Source organism: Monodon monoceros, unplaced genomic scaffold (assembly GCF_005190385.1).
Source record: "Monodon monoceros isolate NGI ecotype Baffin Bay Population unplaced genomic scaffold, NGI_Narwhal_1 Super_Scaffold_7, whole genome shotgun sequence".
In the NCBI taxonomy this organism is placed as follows: Eukaryota; Metazoa; Chordata; class Mammalia; order Artiodactyla; family Monodontidae; genus Monodon; species Monodon monoceros.
This window is the reverse complement of record NW_021703784.1, coordinates 36,285,604-36,303,874: the sequence shown is the minus strand read 5'-3', so window position 1 is coordinate 36,303,874 and position 18,271 is coordinate 36,285,604. Positions and strand designations below refer to the sequence as shown.

Sequence of the window (18,271 nt, the reverse complement as noted above, 5' to 3'; positions counted from 1 at the left end):
AAATCCTAACAATTATGAACTCCTATATGTTCTCCAGGTAGTGAGAAAACACCCACCAACATAAAATATACATTCAACCTGGATCTGAGTGTATTCAAAATCACTGTTCAGCAAAGAGCTGCAGGTCTCTCCCTTAAGCTCCATCTAAGATCTGCATCCAAAAGAAGCAACAGCAAGGAGAAAAACTTAGACCAATCTTGGTTTTAGAGATGAATCTGCTTCTTTGATTCAAGTTTCTCTCCATAACAACCTTGGAGCCCTCTCTCCCCAGACCTGCAGGTTGACTCACTAGACTCATAAGAAATAAAGGTAGCAAAGTGTAGGTTTTCATAAATTAAAAAAGTTTTCTCACCTAGACTTGTATTCTTACAAATTAATGAATTAAAAAAAAGAAAAAAAAAAAAAAGACTAGTTTTCCAGCCTCCCTTATTCTAGATTTAATGTGCCTTGGGTGTCTGACATCCTCATTCCATTCATGATTGCCATTCTTTCTAGGCGAGTCATTGCTTCAAAATATGTGTGGGTGTGCTTCTGGGAGCTCAAGACAGTCAATGTCCTCATCTTAGATGCAAATTCAGTGGTGCATTTGGGGCCCAGCTACTCCACTCTGCCAGCTGTGAGCCTTGCAGAGCCCAGGGGTCAGGACGGCTCTGCTCACTAGCAGGGTTAGTACAGGCCAGTTCGAGCCTCTTAGCAGTCTCTAAAATGGGTATAATAATACCCCAGAGAACAAACGGAGATAACTTGTGTATACACATTCGATAAACTGCAAATTTGCTATTCAAAAATAAGATATTATTAGCATTTCTCAGCTGCTCCGACTTTGTTTCTCCTAATTAGAATAAAAAAGCTACAGTCACCTTATTTACAGCACAGGGTTTCTGTGAGGACTACATGGGCTGTGTACATGTAGGATGACATTACGATGACTACTGCAAACGCCAGTTACCGCTTCTGCCTGCCTCCTGAGAGCCTGCTATGCCTCCACCCCCTTATGGTCCTGGTGCAAATTTCCTGACCATCTCTTTCCTGTTTCTACAGCTAAAGACAGGTGATAGTCTTCTTTTCCTCAAAAGGAGCGTTTCAGCCATTTCTCCCTAATTCTCAAATCTCAGTGACTTCTAACAAAATGATCACAGTAGCTCCAAGGAACAGAAGGTACTGACATGGTCACCCTCCTCTTTAGAAGCATCAGAACCAGCATCTTACACAGGCTGGCCAAAGCAGCACACGGCCTGGGCCGGGAGGACCGCTATGCAGGCAGCTGTCCAGGCTCACAGCAGGCACTGGCAAAGGAGCCCATCTTCGAGCTCTGAGGGTAACTGTTTGTTTAGGGTTATCACTTTCCACTTCCGAGAGTGTCTGCCTCCTTTTAATCAACCCAAATCAATCAGCCACCTTAAGGAACAAAGAGCTATGCATTACTGTATCACTAGTTAAATTGATCTCATTCCTTTATTTGTTTGTTTACTCTCTGTCCCTACGCCCCTCCCCATTAAAATATAAACTCCATCCAACAGGAGCTCTGTCTCTCCTGTGTGGTCCAAAGGCCTGACACAGGACCCAGCATACAGTAGGCACTCGACATGTGTAACTTCTATCTTATCATCCTTTTCCTTACACCAATATTTTCTACTTATGAGATACTGGGCTTTAGAATTTCAACCTGGGAACAATCTTAAGAGATTATCATGTCCCTGTATCTTTCAAATAATTGTAGCACTGGAACCATGTTTTCAATCACATTAAGGCATATATCTATATTCCATATGTATATCTATAGATATACCTTTATAAATATTATATATAATATAGATATGCACATATGCCTTAGTGTAATTAAAAACTAGTGTTGGGGCTTCCCTGGTGGTGCAGTGGTTGGGAGTCTGCCTGCCAATGCAGGTGACGCGGGTTCGAGCCCTGGTCTGGGAAGATCCCACATGACGCAGACCACCTGAGCCCGTGTGCCACAACTGCTGAGCCTGCGCATCAGGAGCCTGTGCTCTGCAACGGGAGGGGCTGGGGCAGTGAGAGGCCCGCGCACCGCAATGAAGAGTGGCCCCCGCTCGCTGCAACTGGAGAAAGCCCTCGCACAGAAACGAAGACCCAACACAGCCATAAATAAATAAATTAATTAATTAATTTTAAAAAACACTAGTGTTTATATATGCTTTATATATCTCTTTCTAAGTTTATACTTATATGTCTGTATTACAAATATATGTGCATTTATTATATAATATATATATTATGTATACATACATACATAATATACACATTATATACATAATATATACACATATATACATAATATACCCATAATTAAACTGGAGGTGGAGACCTTGGAGGCCCATTACACGTTCCTCCACCTCTCTTTCCTACTTTCATCCCTGAAGGACTCATAAGATATCTCTAGCTTAAAAGCCATTGATCTAGTCATTCACTCAACAAATATTTACTGTGGATCCAAAATGTTCCAGGAACTTCTCGGGGCTGGGATACATGTGGTGCACAAGACTGACATGGTCTCTGGTCTCATGGAGCTTACATCCCAGTGGGGAAAGATAGGACATGCACAAATAAATAAGGAATCAACATAAACTCAGAGAGTGATAAAACTTATGAAGACAACAAAACCTCTATAAAGGGGTAAAGTGATAGGGGAAGACGAGAGAGAAAAAGAGATCAGTCATGCATGTCTACATTAGTTAGAGCAGCCAGGGAGGTCTCTCAAAGGAGGTGATATATGAGCCAAATCCTGTGTGTCAAGAATAATCCAGCCAAGCAAAGTGCTGAGGAATCCAAACATTTCAGGTTGCAGATGGAGACACCAAGAAACAAAGGAGGACTGACTGGTCCCAAGGTCACCCTGTTAGTTAGCAGTTAAGCTTGGACCAGAATGGAGGTCTCCTGTCACTCCACACTTAACCACTGGGATACGATGTTCTCTTTCCTACTTTCTGCAGTTTGGCATACTCTTGTCTTCTGGAGCAACTGCCTTTCAAACCGACCTTTCCCATACTCTTTAACACACTTCCTCCCTTCTATTTTCTCTGTAAAGTCACCCATATAATCAACTTGTGTCTCTATTTACTAATAATACTTTACTATATATACTAAAAATAACCATGGTAAACAAAGGGTGTGTGTATGTGCACGTGTGCATATGTAATGGGAATCTGGGGCACATTTTCTAAGTAAAAGTAAGACTCATTCTATTGGAAAAGAAAGGCAACACGACTTCCTTTATCTTAGTATTTTTAAAAAGAAAAGCCATGTTGCAAAACATAATATCAAGCATTTTCATCTAAAAATCAAAAAAATCTTAGAAGAAAAGCTAGAGTTTAGAAGTTACTAGGGAAAATGTCACCATCTCTCTGGCTCTAATCTAACAGTGGAACTGAGTGTGTCTACCCTTTGAAACAAAATAAATGACAACCAAAACCAAATGCCCCTTTTGGCTTCCTGCTAGTTATCTTGCTTTGTGAAAGAAAATGCACTGGGCTGGCCTGGAGCCTAAGATGTGATCCACAGACCCACAAGATTCTAGGAGTCGTAAAGATGCAATTTGAAGATCTGTGCTCTAACTAAATCAAGAGATAGGGAAGGAAGGGATTGTGCTATCAAAGAAATTCTCTAGATTGAATATTTGGTTGGGTAAATTTTCCTTTGTTGATTTGGAGCAGATCCTGTGCATTTCTTTTTTCCAGTTCTATTAAATCCTTAAACAGATCTGAGTTTTAAGGGCTTAGGGCTGCCCTTGGGAAATAGGTGATTACACTCTCTGTTTAGGGTTTCAGTGATAAGGGGGTGGGGGGGAAAGAGGTAGTGGATTGAATTCCCCTCCTCCAGGCCAATTCCTCAGTGACTCTCTTTTGCAGTTCCCGTTTAAAGCGGAAACACGTTTAAAAAATGAAGTGGTGGCACATATAAAACCCCATCCATTAATCTGCACTTTCCAATTGTTACATGTATATGAAAGAGAGACAAACAGATGGAGAGACCGATGTATACAGCTAAAAGACTAGTCAATTCCTGAGGAAGGAAGGCTCTACAAGAGTATTTTTCTTTTCGGTTTCTATTTTATATTTCATGTAATTATTTCACTGGGGGACTGGACTGGAAAACTTCTTTACCCACAGAAATGTTGCAAGTGTAGTTGGGAGATCTGGGGGAAAAAAAAAATCAGTGCTTCCCCCCAAAGTCACTTTAATGAATCAAACTCTAGTCCTACAACTGTTTTTCTCATACTGGAACCCTAAACCCCATCAAATAGGGTCAGATATGGAGTGATTTGCTCATTACTTCTAGGAAGGGTGCTAAGCAATTAATATGGCTGTGCCCCCGCCCTGTGCCCCAGCTGGCTAGACCTTGTTTCCAAGATTACTTCAGACCCTCCTCACTAGCACTTCCTCTAAAAAACAAAATAAAACATTCCCACTCTTGTCACATCTCCTTTCCATTCTTCCTAGCAGATATATTTAAGTCAAGATTGAAGGCTGAAAAACAGAAGCAAACTATCAGGGAACTTATTCAAAGTGTATCTACTCAAAAGGGGCCTCAGAGGTGGGCCAAACCACTCACCAAGTGCCCCTCATTGTTTTTCCAAGAAGGAAAGTAGGTAAAAGAATTTGACTAAGTTGCTACTAGTTGGTATCAGTGGGAGCACTGGGACCTTCAACATCAGTTCCCAGGCCAGTACTCTCTTATTATCACTAATAAGTACTAGAAGTATAATATAGTATCACTATATCACTCCCTCTTTATTTGTTTATTCATTTATTGTGAAGTGTAAAATGGAAAAAATGAGACACTTAGAGTAATCTGCTACCAAAAAACCACAAAAACAATAACAGGGATAGATGTTAGAAAGTCTGCTCTTCAAGACAGAATATGCCTACTTTCCCCCAGATGCCGTACTCGCTAGCAAAGTCTTCTGTGACCTAGAAGATCGAAGGCAATTACATTGCCCATATATATTTGCTATGCTGTTTGACTCTCCCAAGGGCAGCATAACAGTACAAGGGGAGTGACATCTTTATGAGGTTAACCCTTTTCTATTTTAAGGGTAGACTACCAAAGGCAGACGTGCTCCCTGGAGCATATCAAGAATGCTGGAAATTTGGTAGTTAGGAGGAATGACAGCACCAGGCCATCATGCAGGAGGGAAAAAATAAATTGTTCAGAGGAACAGTGAGCTGGGGAAGCCTATGAGAACACTGATGCCCATGAAGTGAAAGTGAGATGATAAAGGTGGCGGGGCGGGGGTGGGGGGGGCGTTGAATTATAACACAGCGAGAAGAGACAAAGGACAAAGCAAGGAAACTAATGTTTGTTAAGCTCCACCATGTGCCAGACAACACGCTAGGTTCTTTTATGTATTATCTCATACAATCCTCACAACATTTTAAGATAGTTTCTACCATCACGAAAAGCAGAAAATGAGTCTTCAAAGATGTTAGGTAACCGGTCCTGAGGTAACACACCTAAAGAGGCGGAACTGTCTTCTACGCTAAGGTTTTCTGGCTCTGATTCAGTCAACCTCTGCTAAGTTAAAACTATGCACTATTTCCCATGATCCTCTAGGTCGGCTCGGCAGTTCCTCTGCTGATTCCACCTGAACTCACTCACTCGTCTGGCTCCACTGAGTTGGAGGATTGGCTGGTCCAAGATGGCCTCGCTCTCGTGTTGGCAGTTGGTGCTGGTTAGAGGCAGGGGTAACTTGGTTCTCAGCATGTGGACATTCATCCTCCAGTTGGCTAGACCAGCTTCATTATATTGTGGTCTCAGTGTCACAAGAGGGCTTTTTATTTAACCATTTTACTGAGATATGATTGACATATAAAGAGCTGTACTTATTTAATGTATACAACTCAATGAGTTTGGGGATAAGTATACACCCAGAAAACCATCACCACCATCAAGGCCAAAAACATATCCATCATTTCCCAAAGTTTTCTCCTGTCCTTTTTATTTTTATTTACTTACTTACTTGTTTGTTTGTTTATGGGAGAACACTTAAGACTTACCCTTAACAAATTTTACGTCTAAGAGAGCTTCTTTTTTTTTTTCATCTTTATTCTAAGAGAGCTTCTTAAAGCCCATTCTCAGAAGTAGCACAATGCCATTTCTGTCATACACTTTTGATTAAAACAAGTCGCAAGGCTACTCAAGGTTCACTGGGGAGAAATAGCATTCACTTTTCAATGGAAGGAGTGGTAAAGTCACATTACAAAGGGGCATGTGGGATGGAAGGAATCATTGTGATCATTTAAAAAACAACTTACTCCAATAAAGATGTTTAAAAAAAATAAAATTAAATTAAAAAATTATAAAACAGCTTACCATAGGCTCTAAACTCCATGCTCCTTCTACTATCAAAATTAATATAAATACTACATTGTCCTTAACTGTTCTTTTTATAGATTTATTAAAAAGGACTACTTTTTATAACTTGGAATAGATGTCAGAAAACTTGGGTTCTAGTTCTACCCCTACTGCTATGGGAACTTGGAGTGTTTGCTTTTAAATGGGGTTTAATTTTTTCACCTATGAGAAACAGGTTTGATCTGTTTTCTCTCTAAGGGCTCATGAGACTGTATAAATTGATAGAATAGTGCCTATTTTGAGAACAATATGAACTAGCCCTCTTAGGGGATGGGCAGGATGGAGATGAGAAGGTTAGAAATGAGATGGCTTCTATTTTGCCACATACTCCCTCTTTCATTGCTGTGGGTTTGGAATTTGGGGGGCAGTGAGCAGAGGAAACTCCTTCCTACGGGTGGTTGAAATCTTCCATGATCTGGGTGTTGCTCTGATCTTTTCCATTTAATACATTATAAGACAGCATGGGTCCTCCTGCATTACACCAAAAACAAGAGTACAAGTCCTTGCTCTAAGGGCTTCTAGACGCGGTTAGACAAAACATTCACATGCAACACACACTCACACCAGCGAAGCAGACAGTGGAGGTGAGAAAGCTCCTGAGCTAGCCTCTTCCTGAGGGAGCTGAGAGCTCTCTTGGAAAGATACTGTTGCCTAGTCTTTGGAAGATCAGGTTCCCAAGGAGAAAACTAATGTTTAATTTAGCACAAAGACAGCTCAGAATCTCTCGCCGGGGGAATGAGCCTGCAAACAGATGCACATGCAAAGAATCTAAGCGAGAAAAGGAAGCTCTCGTTGGTGCAATGGCTACAGGACTTGGGTGCAAACTTTCCTGATCTATCGCCTCTGCCCCGTGTTTCTGTCAGAAGGACCACTGCCCTTTCCTGTTTACCCTTATGTCTGTACTTTGCTCTTTTTCAACACCTCTGTGAAACAACCAAATGGGATAATACCACCAGCTCATAGGTTTTCCTGTCTGAAATTACATGGTGTAGTGTGGCAATCAAATGTGCAAGCCTTTGCCGGTTTAGCAAGTATGGGCTTACTTACGTGAACAACAACGAAAAATTAGTTTCTCAGCTGCTCAGCCAGAGAATGTTTTTATTTTTACATAACTTAGACTCCAGAGACCTCCAGAAATGAGCAGTGCACACCAGAGTGTGGCAATCGTCATTCCAAAGACACAGTACAGTACACATTGTATTCGATTAAGCCACTTCTTTGCACCCTGGTTACCATGACTCTAAGAGATTATACTGTGTATCCAACAAACCCCTGGTAAGTTATTAGCAGTTGAAGGAAACTTTGGCCTTAAGTAAATTTTCTGGGGGGGAATAAAAAAAGAAAAAGACATGTAATTAACTTTCTGTTCAAATCCTTCAGAACTACCTGAAAAGAAGCCTGTTGTACAGTGAGGAATTCAAGGTGTTGGGCTTCATGTGGGTGAGAGTTATTTGTGTGCTGGAAAGCTGAACCACATTTCTGACAAGAGAGAACTTTTAAAACGACAATGTTAATGATTCTATATTAACATAGGAACCAGCCGTGACTCCAGAAGCAAGAACACTGTTAAAAACAATATAAAACAAAACAAACCCAACACGAGTTTGATTCTACATTTCCTCAGAATATTATCCTTCAAGAGGAGGAGGGGAATGTAAGTTTAAATGATGGGGAATAAAGAAACTACCAAAAACGTTTTGACTACATTCTTTGCTCTGAGTTAGAACCAAGAAATCCGTCCTTATCCAAATATCATCCACCAAGAACAAGATTATGCTCATTCTAATCCTGTCACTTTTTCGTAGAAACACTGTGCTTTTGATTAAGAATTATCCTCACAGAAACTTGCTTTGAAGCCTTGGCAGCATTTTCCTCTTGTTTCTTACGGAAAGTCACACTTGAGGAGGTACTGAGCAAAGAAGAGATTCCAAGCTAAGACCCACATCAAGGCTTGAAATTTTCAACATGCTCCAGGTCGGGGTTGGGAAGAGGGAAAATTCGTGCCGCCTGTTTGTGTGAGGTTGCAGTGAGAGAACTGATTCCCTGGCAACTTGAGCAAGGGACCTGGCTTTCAAAAGCATACATTTGAATCTCCACAGCAGGGAACTGCTAACTCTTTGCGACTCTGTGACCAGATTCACTTAAGAATTACTCGTCAGTATGAATTAATAATTTAGTTAAATTGGTAAATTTGGACTATTCCATTCTAATCATTCCAAATTCTCAATAGACAGTCTAAATTTCTCATTTACCCACGCAGTCCACACTACACACTCCCTGGGCAACTAAATGGAAACCCAGCCTTTATTCAAGAAGAAGTAAGGAGTCAAACACTCACTCTAGTCAAGTTCTAAATTAGGAGTCCTAGAATCCCAGGAATGGAAGAGATATTAATTGATCCTGTTCTGAAGAAGGATACTATTCAACCCATTTCATAGAAATGTAAACCCATCCCAGACGGCATCTCCATAGTAAACTATTTAGGGATAGTATGGATATACTGGGTAATATGGTATACTTCACTAACCATTTTAAATAAATATAAAGAGAAAAACCATCCCTTGCATAAAATATCCCTGACATCCTTTTGGGGATAGAATCCTGAGCTGGGAAAACCACGAATCTGACTTGACTATGTCACTTCTCACATTAACAATAACAACATCTAAAATGTATTGAGCCTCTTCTAGGTGGCAGAAAGTAGTTAGTTATATCACTATCATTCCATTTTACAGGTGAGAAAACTGAGGCTGGAGAGTTTAATTAAATGAACCAAGAAGACACAGCTAGTAAGTTGTAGAGCTGTGATTTGAAACCAGGTAGTCTCACCCTAACCCCAGGTTCTTAAGTGCTACGATGTCTTGCCACCTCAAGCTGACTTTAACACTTCTGTTTCCAACCACACCCCCACCCCTTTCAGACTGTAAATTCCAAGAAGACAGAGGCTATATCAAATCGCTCATCATGGATACATTCATTCTCTTGGCATAGAATAGCTGCGCAATGATTCTTTATTGACTTCATGGATAATTTCCCCAAACTCGAAAAAGCACCCATGTCCACAATCTTGATATGAAATTTTAGAACTTTTGCTAAAACCATTAAGACCCACAGAGACCACAGTGCCTGTCAAATACTATTTGCCCATTTCTTGGCCATTCCTTTGGCAATTTGCTTGTGGTAGGGCCCAACTCTCTAGTCTTCTTCAAGCCTTGTGGAGAATATATAAACCTCTCTCTTCATCCCCTCTCCAAGGAAAAAGAACAGCTTTCATTCTTTCACACCTGTCCCTTAGATATGTATAGGAAAGGGTCAGAGCTAGGATCCAAAGATGGAGAGCCGCTCCAGCTATGGTCAGTATCCCAGCATCCTGCCTCGAATCAGGGAGGGAAGGAGTTGTTGACTTTTTCCCTCAGCCATCTACACCATAGGAGCCTTCCCTGTGCCCTGTGAACATGGACCAAATAGGGGAAACTGGTATCTGACTGACCTTAGGGCTAGTAAAAGATCTGTAACCCACCTGTAATTAAAAAGCAAGGAAGAAAGCAAGTAAATCTCAAAGACTATCTGGGCTCACAGCTTCTCATGAATTTCTGCTTATGACTTTTTTTGTTTTGTTTTAATGAAAAGACCTTTTCCAAGTTAATAAACTCATTTGTTGGGAAGATCAGTTTAACATCAAGAGAACCCACTTTTACCCACGGGGGAAAGTCTTATTTGCACTGGAAGGCCTAGCCAGCCCAGGAAGAGAGGTGTAGTTGGTTCTGCTTCTTTTAGTTTCTCTTCTGCGTCTAGCGACTGTGCTTTTAAAACCATCTCCTTTCAATGCCAAAGGCCATGTCACGCTGTATATAACTCACAGTGAATGGGAGAAGTGTGTAAATAGCAAGGCATTAAGCAGCTCAAGGGACTTGAAGATAGGTAATACAGAACACTTAGGCAGTGAGCAATGAGAAGAGGCTGCTGGAGGGGAAATGTAATACTTGTCTTCAAGTATATGAAGGATTATTATTGCTTCACAGACGCTGACTCCTCTGAGCCTGCCTCGCTCGACCATTTCCCAGGGCTTCTGATACACTCTTGCCAGAGCTCCGGACCCTCCAGGAGGTGGATCGGCCTCACGTGTTCCCCTCAATGCTCACACGCGACCACAGTGTCAGCCAGGCTCCACTCTCTGTTCCCAAACACCCAATGGATATACTGGCACCACATTGGCACCCAGCAGCCCCACCCCTCATTCCACCTTCTCTCTTGCTCCTCCCAGGCCTGCTGGGGACCCACATTGTCCATAAAGTGCTGCCTGGCCTGGGTTTGACTTTCTCTCCTACCAACTACTAACAGCACTCATGTTTGAGTACCCGCTACGTGTCAGGCACTATACTGACCGTTACGCTAAAGAATATTAGCTTTACTTTACAGATGAAGATACTGATGCCCAAAAAGAAAATTATCTCCCCAAGCTCATACAGCTGTAGGTGTGAGGGAGGGATCAAACACGGGTCAAACTCGAAAATCTATGCATAAAATTCTTCCATTTACTAAATCTCTAAGCCTCAGTTTCCTTATCTGTAAAATAGCCAAATATTGCTTACTCATCTCTCTCTCTCTCTCTCTCTTTTTTTTTAAGCATCACATAAAATATACAATAAAAGTGCCTTGACATTCTAGGGCTCAAGAAATATTTATTCCTCTCTCCCTCTGATTTTCTATATCAGTTTTGGTCCATTCTACCTAGTTAAGTACTTTTACTGTGTCCATGTGGTCTTGATTGACGACTAGCCTGTAAGTAAGAAGGGACTAAGTCTTTAGCTGTATTTCTCTATTCTCACACAGAACCTGCTAAAGTATAAGGGAAATTATCATGAAAATGCAGAAGAAAGAATTTAGAATTGTTTTCATTAAACATGATCCTGCCTATGATCATATAAAAGGGACTGGATTAAAGTACAAGGAAGTAGTAGAAGCCACTCGGAATGGTTTAGCTGCCATGCATAGCAGAACTGGATGATTTTTTTTCAAATTTCCTTCTAAGCTTTCTGAGATTAAATAGCAGTGCTAAAAACAAACGCACACAACAACAATAAAAACAAAAACAGCTAATCAAGGCCACTCTTTCAGCCATATTTGTTATGCCTAAGAACATTTGGACACCCATGTTTGTCTTGGTACTTAACAAAAGGTTTACTGGCAGAGGGGAGCCATACCGCACTAAACTTTAAGGTTGAGAAAAATTTGATAAGCATCACCTAGCAAAGACATTATTTCAAAGAAAGCAGATGCCTTCTATAAATAAACATTGACCTAAACAAGCAAGACACCTTGGGTGACATACTAACATTACTTGGCTATCAAAACAAGCTTTCTACCTATTTTTGATAAAGGAGTGTACCAACTTCTCTCTCCACTTGAACTCTTTTGCCTTTGTGAGATCTTACAATTATATTTACTGGAAAGAAGTAGTAGGAAGGTTCTGGATAGATAAGAACTCCCCCTTTATTACTCTGTTCTGGAAAACAGAACAAAAATAGGTCAGTTTTTAAGGAAATGATGGCTGCACATATAAACAATGTAAACACTCCTATCACTGTCCCACAGAGGATATTTACCACATGGACAGCTGCAGACACCCAGCTCTGGCCAATGAATTGTTTCTGTTTTCAGCCCCACGCCCACCCTACAGCCCTCAAATTTTGAACTGTCAATTGGAAACTTGATTATTATCAGTTAAAAATAACCAGGGGACTCTGGCAATGATTTAACTTGTTTGACTTTCTTAAGCTAACAATTAACATTTTAGACTATTGTTGACAAAATGTTAACTTTCCTATGTCATTTGTGCAAACTACTTTTCTAATATTCCTGACACAAGCCGGGGGACACACCTTTCCAAAGCTGCTCAGGTCTGTGCAGGGGCCTGTAAAAGACCCTAAACACTTTCACACCACTGCACATTTTCACTAGGATTTCCGGGGACCTTCGGGAACACTTAAGTACTCTGATAGCTCAGTCTTATCTTGACAGCACTGAATTTGAAATACCAGCCCCTCTATTTACAATAAAAGCTATTTCACCATTTAAAACAGACAACTGAAAGCTTAAGTACACTTTTAATCCCTGGAAAAACTGGTATTATGATTTGTTGTCTAGTAGTTTATTATTAGTAATACTAGTAATAATGCCTTGCATTTCTGCAGTGCTTAATTTTTTTCCAAAGTCTATTCAGAAACACACATTCATCGGCTTTCTCAACGAGCTAGGGCAGCATTATTGTTCTGTTTTACACATGACTGCTAAGTAACTTGTCCTAGGTCACCCAGCTTGTTAGTGATCACGCAGGCACAGACCCTGAGGATGCAGTCTCCTTGTCTGATCTATTTTCTTTCCTCCACACTATATTAGAGAAAAGATAATCTCTGAAGCCAAAGATGACTTAGAACCACTTATCTATCCAGCCTAGCAACAGAGTCTAAAGCAACAGAAAAAGAGCTTGTCTCAGGCAAAAGGGAAAGATTAATAATGCACCACGGAAGCTCTAAACCTTTCTGTTCCATGGACCAGCAATTATTCAGTTTCACAGTTCATTCAAAGATTCAAACATACTTCACCAGAAAATGATTTAGTGCCTAAAGCCTGCTCCAAGTGGTCAGAAATGCAGATCTGCTTAAACCCTTACAATCCAGGCCCTCTTTAAAGGCCCTGTTCCTGCAATCTCTGCAGTAATGGGGCTTCCCCTGAACTTGCACTTGAGTTAAATGAAGAAACTGGCTGAGTAAGGGCTGCAGAATTAGGCCCTCAATGTGGACAGAATTAGAACCAGCTTGGAGGTTTATTTCTTGCATTGTTCTTGAAACTCAGGCTATTGAAAATCTTAGACATTATATATTTCTTGTAGTATCACACCCCTCAAAGACAACACTATCCCACAGAACAGAAGTTCTCTTTCCACCCTCATTCAGATATTACTGACTATATACGAGGCATTGTACTAGCAGGTATGCAGGACACAGGGCTTTCATCTGAGGACACCGTGCATATTCGATTTTAGATGATCAATATTCTCTCCTTTTCTCCAAAGGACATTTATGGCCACTTAGGGCATACGAATTAACTATTAAAGGGATACCTTCAACACACCCAGACAGAAAATAATCTAGTTATGGACACAGTATTAAGAAAGAATTCTCACACCCATTCTGCGCAAAGGCCCCTTTAAATGGATGGTGTTTCTGAAAATAAGAGGATCCTGAGCGAAGTGAGACCTGCAGATTTAACAGGCTTAGTGAATCACTCCCAAATGCCCAGGCCTCCCTTCAGACACAATGTTATCAGGTTAATACAGTACTTGCATCACCATCTCTGAGTACCCTGCTGAGTAACAAAGCGCCAAACTTAGAAGCTAAAATGGAGAAGGGAATTTCCAATAACCAAAAGGGGGGGGGGTGGATCAACCCTTGCAATGGCACAGGTTTGCAGTGAAAAGCCACCATCAGAAATAAACTGGACTTTTTACTCCTAACTCACACTGCACCTCTCATCAATCTTCTCGGCACTCGGGGAGGGAGCTCCTCTAAGGGGATGTTTTAGGAGATGGCTGGTAGTTAGGGCAGAGAAAGCAGATTCCCTTTCAGAACAGGAGTGAAGGAGCAGCCACCTTTGCCTTTCGCAGCAGTTAAGCCTCCAGTCGGGAAAGGCCAGACATGGTGCTCTCACTTCCTCCCAGCATGGATATTGCTATCGCCGTAAAGTTACAATAACCACTGAGGTTGGTTTCAATTCGCATACCCAAGCCCCCAAGAAAAAGAGGCAGCCTCATCTTCCTTCCAAGTGGGAGAAAAGCAAAAACCAAAAGAACGAGGCCATAAGCAGACACCTTCCTTGCAGCGGCTGGGATGTGAAGGCCACATCCCATCTTGGCACCCAGGACAGAGATCTGTCTTCTCCACTGAGAAGGGCTGGGCGCCTGGTTCCCTGTATCACCCCCCGAAACACTTACCAGGAGACTGTGAAGCACACAAGGCGGTATTATTGGGAGACTTGCAGACAGATTATAAATTTACTGGGGACAATCAGGGCATTTAGATGCTTTTGGCTGCAGACGCCAGTGACACACACACTCACATACAAACCTCATTCTTCTCTCCATTTGAGTGATTCTTTACCCGCCCCGCCCCCCTTTACCTCAACATGTCTCTTTCCCGAAACAAACTCTCATTGCTGTCCTAGGGAATTCCAGGGAGAGGTGGGGATAGAGCAGGTGGAAGGGAGAGGAAATTAGGCCTTGAAGCACTAATATAACCCCACAGGCTAATTGTATCCAAGGATAAAACAACAAACATTGGGCAGTTTAACTGTTAGCAGTTATCTTTCGTCTGGAGTTGGCGCCAGGAAGTTGCAGTTCTAGGCATCTCAAGCAAGACGTGTGGTGGAATAGAACAGCACCAATACAGCCCCCAGGCTTTCTGGAAACTTCAACCATCACAGACCCAGGCCAGGGATAAGGAGGACCCACAGAGATGCATCCTAGGGGCCTGGCTGGAGGATGTCCTCTCCCTAGAGCTCCTTCTCAAGTTCCCTCGGAGAAGGAGTTCAACCCAGTGCCTTCCTCTCGTTTGGGCTTTTTGAGGACGTTTCAGCTTGCATGGCCATTTCCTGTTGCTGACTTTCATTAGGGCTGGCTTGGGCAAACTGGAGCTGTGCTGTGAGCGGACACAGGACTTCCGAATCCCCACAGAACTCAGAAATGGAGGAAGCTTGCAGGGCTGCAGGGCTGCAGGGCAGGGCTCCACCTTCTACCCTGAGGTTACGGGCCCAGCAGCTTTGGGGGGAAAGCCAGCACACGGCAGGCAGTCACCTGACCTGGACTAGCACCAAGAACCAATGAGTCAAGGGCTACCTGCTCTGGGGTGAGGTGTGTCTATACCTCTGAGGAGGAACTTCCAGCCAGAAACCTAATCACAACTTTCAGGTTGGATGTCCTGTCACCAGGAATGGCTGAAGACAAGGCACTTTCTAGGATGACAGCATGGAAACAGCCCCTTTGCGCCTGCCCATTTTAGTGAAGGCTGTAAGTGGGCAGTATCTGATTATAGTGCCTGTGGCAAGAAGCTAGATGGGGACAGTGGGGGAATCTGTAAGAAATCAGGGAGCAGGCCTTGTAAAAACACTCCCTCACCAGTCTCTGGGCTATTTCCCCAAGTTTTTGTTTTTGAGTGAGGGAACGCTCAGGGAAGTTGCTCTGCTAGAGATTACCACTTATGTTCTCCTGACCCAAGGAGAAGGGGCCACTTCAAAGAGGGAAGGGGAAATAGGACAAGAAGGAAAAGGCTTGGCTAAAGGTCATCTGGACTGCTAAACAAATGCTTTCAGGCTAAGCATGGCTTGCTGGGCCTAATCAGTGCTGGCTCGCCAAAGCAGGAGGCTTCCTGAGACAAGACCTTCCTCAATGGCTCAGATCTTGCCGCTCGTAGCCAATTCTTCTGCAAGCTCTGGACCCCAGAGCAAACTCTGGAAAACTCAAGTTGCTTACCACTTAAGGAATACTCTACAGGTGGAGGAAAACCCATGAATGAACACCAGCAGAACTTGACGAGTAAGGGTTTAGTAACACCTCACAAACATGACACCCAATAGCCTTTGAGGTAGTCAGGTGGCATCTTGGCCCTTTGCACTGCCGTCCACTCTACATCAGGCAGAGGCCAGCTCTACCCTCGCCAAAGTCCACACGACCACAGCCAGAATCAGGAGAAAACCAGGTGCCTTACCGCAATCAGGGCCGAGTTCCTCTGGTCCGCCGGGGTTGAAGCCGGTGGCTGCTGCTCCCCGTCGATCCCACCACTGCCACCATTATTACTACTGCTCAGCAGGTGCTGCTGGTGGTGATGGTGATAGTCTGGTGGGGGCGGTGGGGCCGCTGTCGCTGCCGCTTGGGAGACTGTAGGAGGGGCAGCAGGTGGCGGGGGAGGGGCTGTAGTGGTGGCAGCAGTGGCAGTGGCCTTGGTGTGTTTGCCAGCCTTCCTCGCCCCCTGGCCGTGCTGTACGAGGCTCAGGAGCTGCAAGGTGCTCTCTCTTTCCCGGTCTGAGCTCTCGGCCCTACCCCGTTCGTAGCGTCCTTCACAGCTCAGGTGGTGCTGGCGGCAGACGGCGATCCGTGCCCGAAGGCGCTCCACGATGGCACTGTGCACTCTCGGGGTGACCGAGCCCCCTCCAAGGAGCCCCGCCCCAGGGGCCCCCCCTAACCCTCCTGTGGGGGCCTGCGGGGGCGCTGTGTCCCCCATCTTACTGGACACAATGATTGCTGCCTTTGGGATGGTGAGGTGGAAGGAGGCTATGGCTGGTTAGTGCAGGCAAATCTGCTGTTGACAATGTGCGCTCAGTGTTCAGGGCCACATGAATAGAGGTCTTCAGAGGTTGGGGGGAGTAGTGGAGAAGGTATGGGGGAGGGGAGGGAGTAAAAGAGGGTGAGGAGAAAGAATAGAAGCCAATCACAGAGCGTAAGTTGGAAACAAACCCTGATCAACTTAACTCTAATTGCATTTGACAGCTCTGGAGAAGTTGGACAGTTAGTGGGGTTTTTCTCCCCCCACCAAGCTGACAAGAGCCACTAGGTACTTTGTAAACACACGATCGATCTGGGGGTAAGAGCAAGAATTCAGGGATTGTCAAGTGAGAGACAGGAACAGACAGCAAAGGGAATTGTGAGAGGTATTAATACAGAGCTGGACTCCCCCTCACCTAGTTGTTTTGGAAGATTCTTTATGGGGATGTTTCTGCAGAGAAACCCATTTCTACCATGGTCTCTGTAACCCACGGCCTTTACTTTTCCTCAGGTTAAAAATAAAAAAAAAAAAAAAGTGCTGTTTCAGAAGCTTTTTGAAGTCAATGTTCAAAACGTACAAAAATCAAGAGATACTGTCCTTTGGCTTTTAATTTTTTCCTCCCTTTCCTTTTGCTCCGATGTTTTCTCCCCTTTGGGGGACTGCAGGATGTGATCCTCTCCCCAAAGAACGGGAGGCAGCTTTTCAATTGTTAATACCAGTAACTGGACTTTTGGACCATGCTTTTTTCTTCGGCTAATCCAATCACCAGTAAAATCCTCATTCCCTCTAAGGTTTCCCAGCCTTAAATGAAAGCAGTCTGAAGTCACTAGCCACTGAGAGAGATCCTTCAACACATTTTTTTCTTTCCCGCTTACGTTCCTAGTCTTCACCCCCGGCTCGATCCTAATACAGTTATCAAGAGAGACAAACTCCTCCGAGAGTAATTTACAAACGATGGTCAAACTTACAAACTTCCAGCAAATTGCACCGAGTCATGTCCAGCCACTTTTCTGTCCACTTTTGTACATTCCATCCCCGGCCAGTGGATCTGAGGGTCTGGACTCGCAATAAGCAATGTGGTTCTATCTCTTGGATTGCTCCGCTTTAGAGATGGAAAAGAAAGTAGCTGGTCTTTTCCTTTCTCTTTCCCGTCTGTTGTTCGCCGCTGGGCTGACACTGGCTCCGCAGCCCGGAGTCACGGCGATACACAGGCTTTCATTGTGCTCCGATAGGAGAGGGAGAGAAAGAGAGAGAGTGAGACAGAGGGAGAAAGAGAGAGCCAGCGAGCTGCTGGGGGGGGGGGGGGGGGGAGGGCGGGGGGAGCGCTCGCCCGAGGCTCCCTGGTGGAAGGCGGGTGCCACTGCACAGGCGAGCAAGGCGGCCGGCGCCGGGGAAAGGGGAACACAGAGGGCCTCCCAGCGGCTGAAGAGGTGAATCCCAAAGCCTGCGCATCTCGGCGGCGGCGCGCGCAGCTCGGCCTCCGCCTCGGCTCCGGGGCGGGGGAAAAGGCTGGGGAAATTCCCCAACCTCTAGTCGACTACTTCACCAGCCTGAAATGTTGAAGAAAT

The 18,271-nt window shown here is 43.7% G+C and overlaps 1 protein-coding gene across 1 annotated transcript in view; it reads right to left on the bottom strand.

Annotated features, from left to right (window-relative positions):
* MAML2 (mastermind like transcriptional coactivator 2) overlaps positions 1-17,974 on the bottom strand; it is a 360,907-nt gene extending 342,933 nt beyond the window's left edge. Inside the window, exon 1 of the mRNA XM_029209293.1 lies at positions 16,149-17,974. Within this exon, the coding sequence (XP_029065126.1) occupies positions 16,149-16,661 (513 nt within the window). The 5' untranslated portion in view covers positions 16,662-17,974. The remainder of the gene's footprint in view (positions 1-16,148) is intronic.
* Between the last annotated feature and the right edge of the window lie 297 nt (positions 17,975-18,271).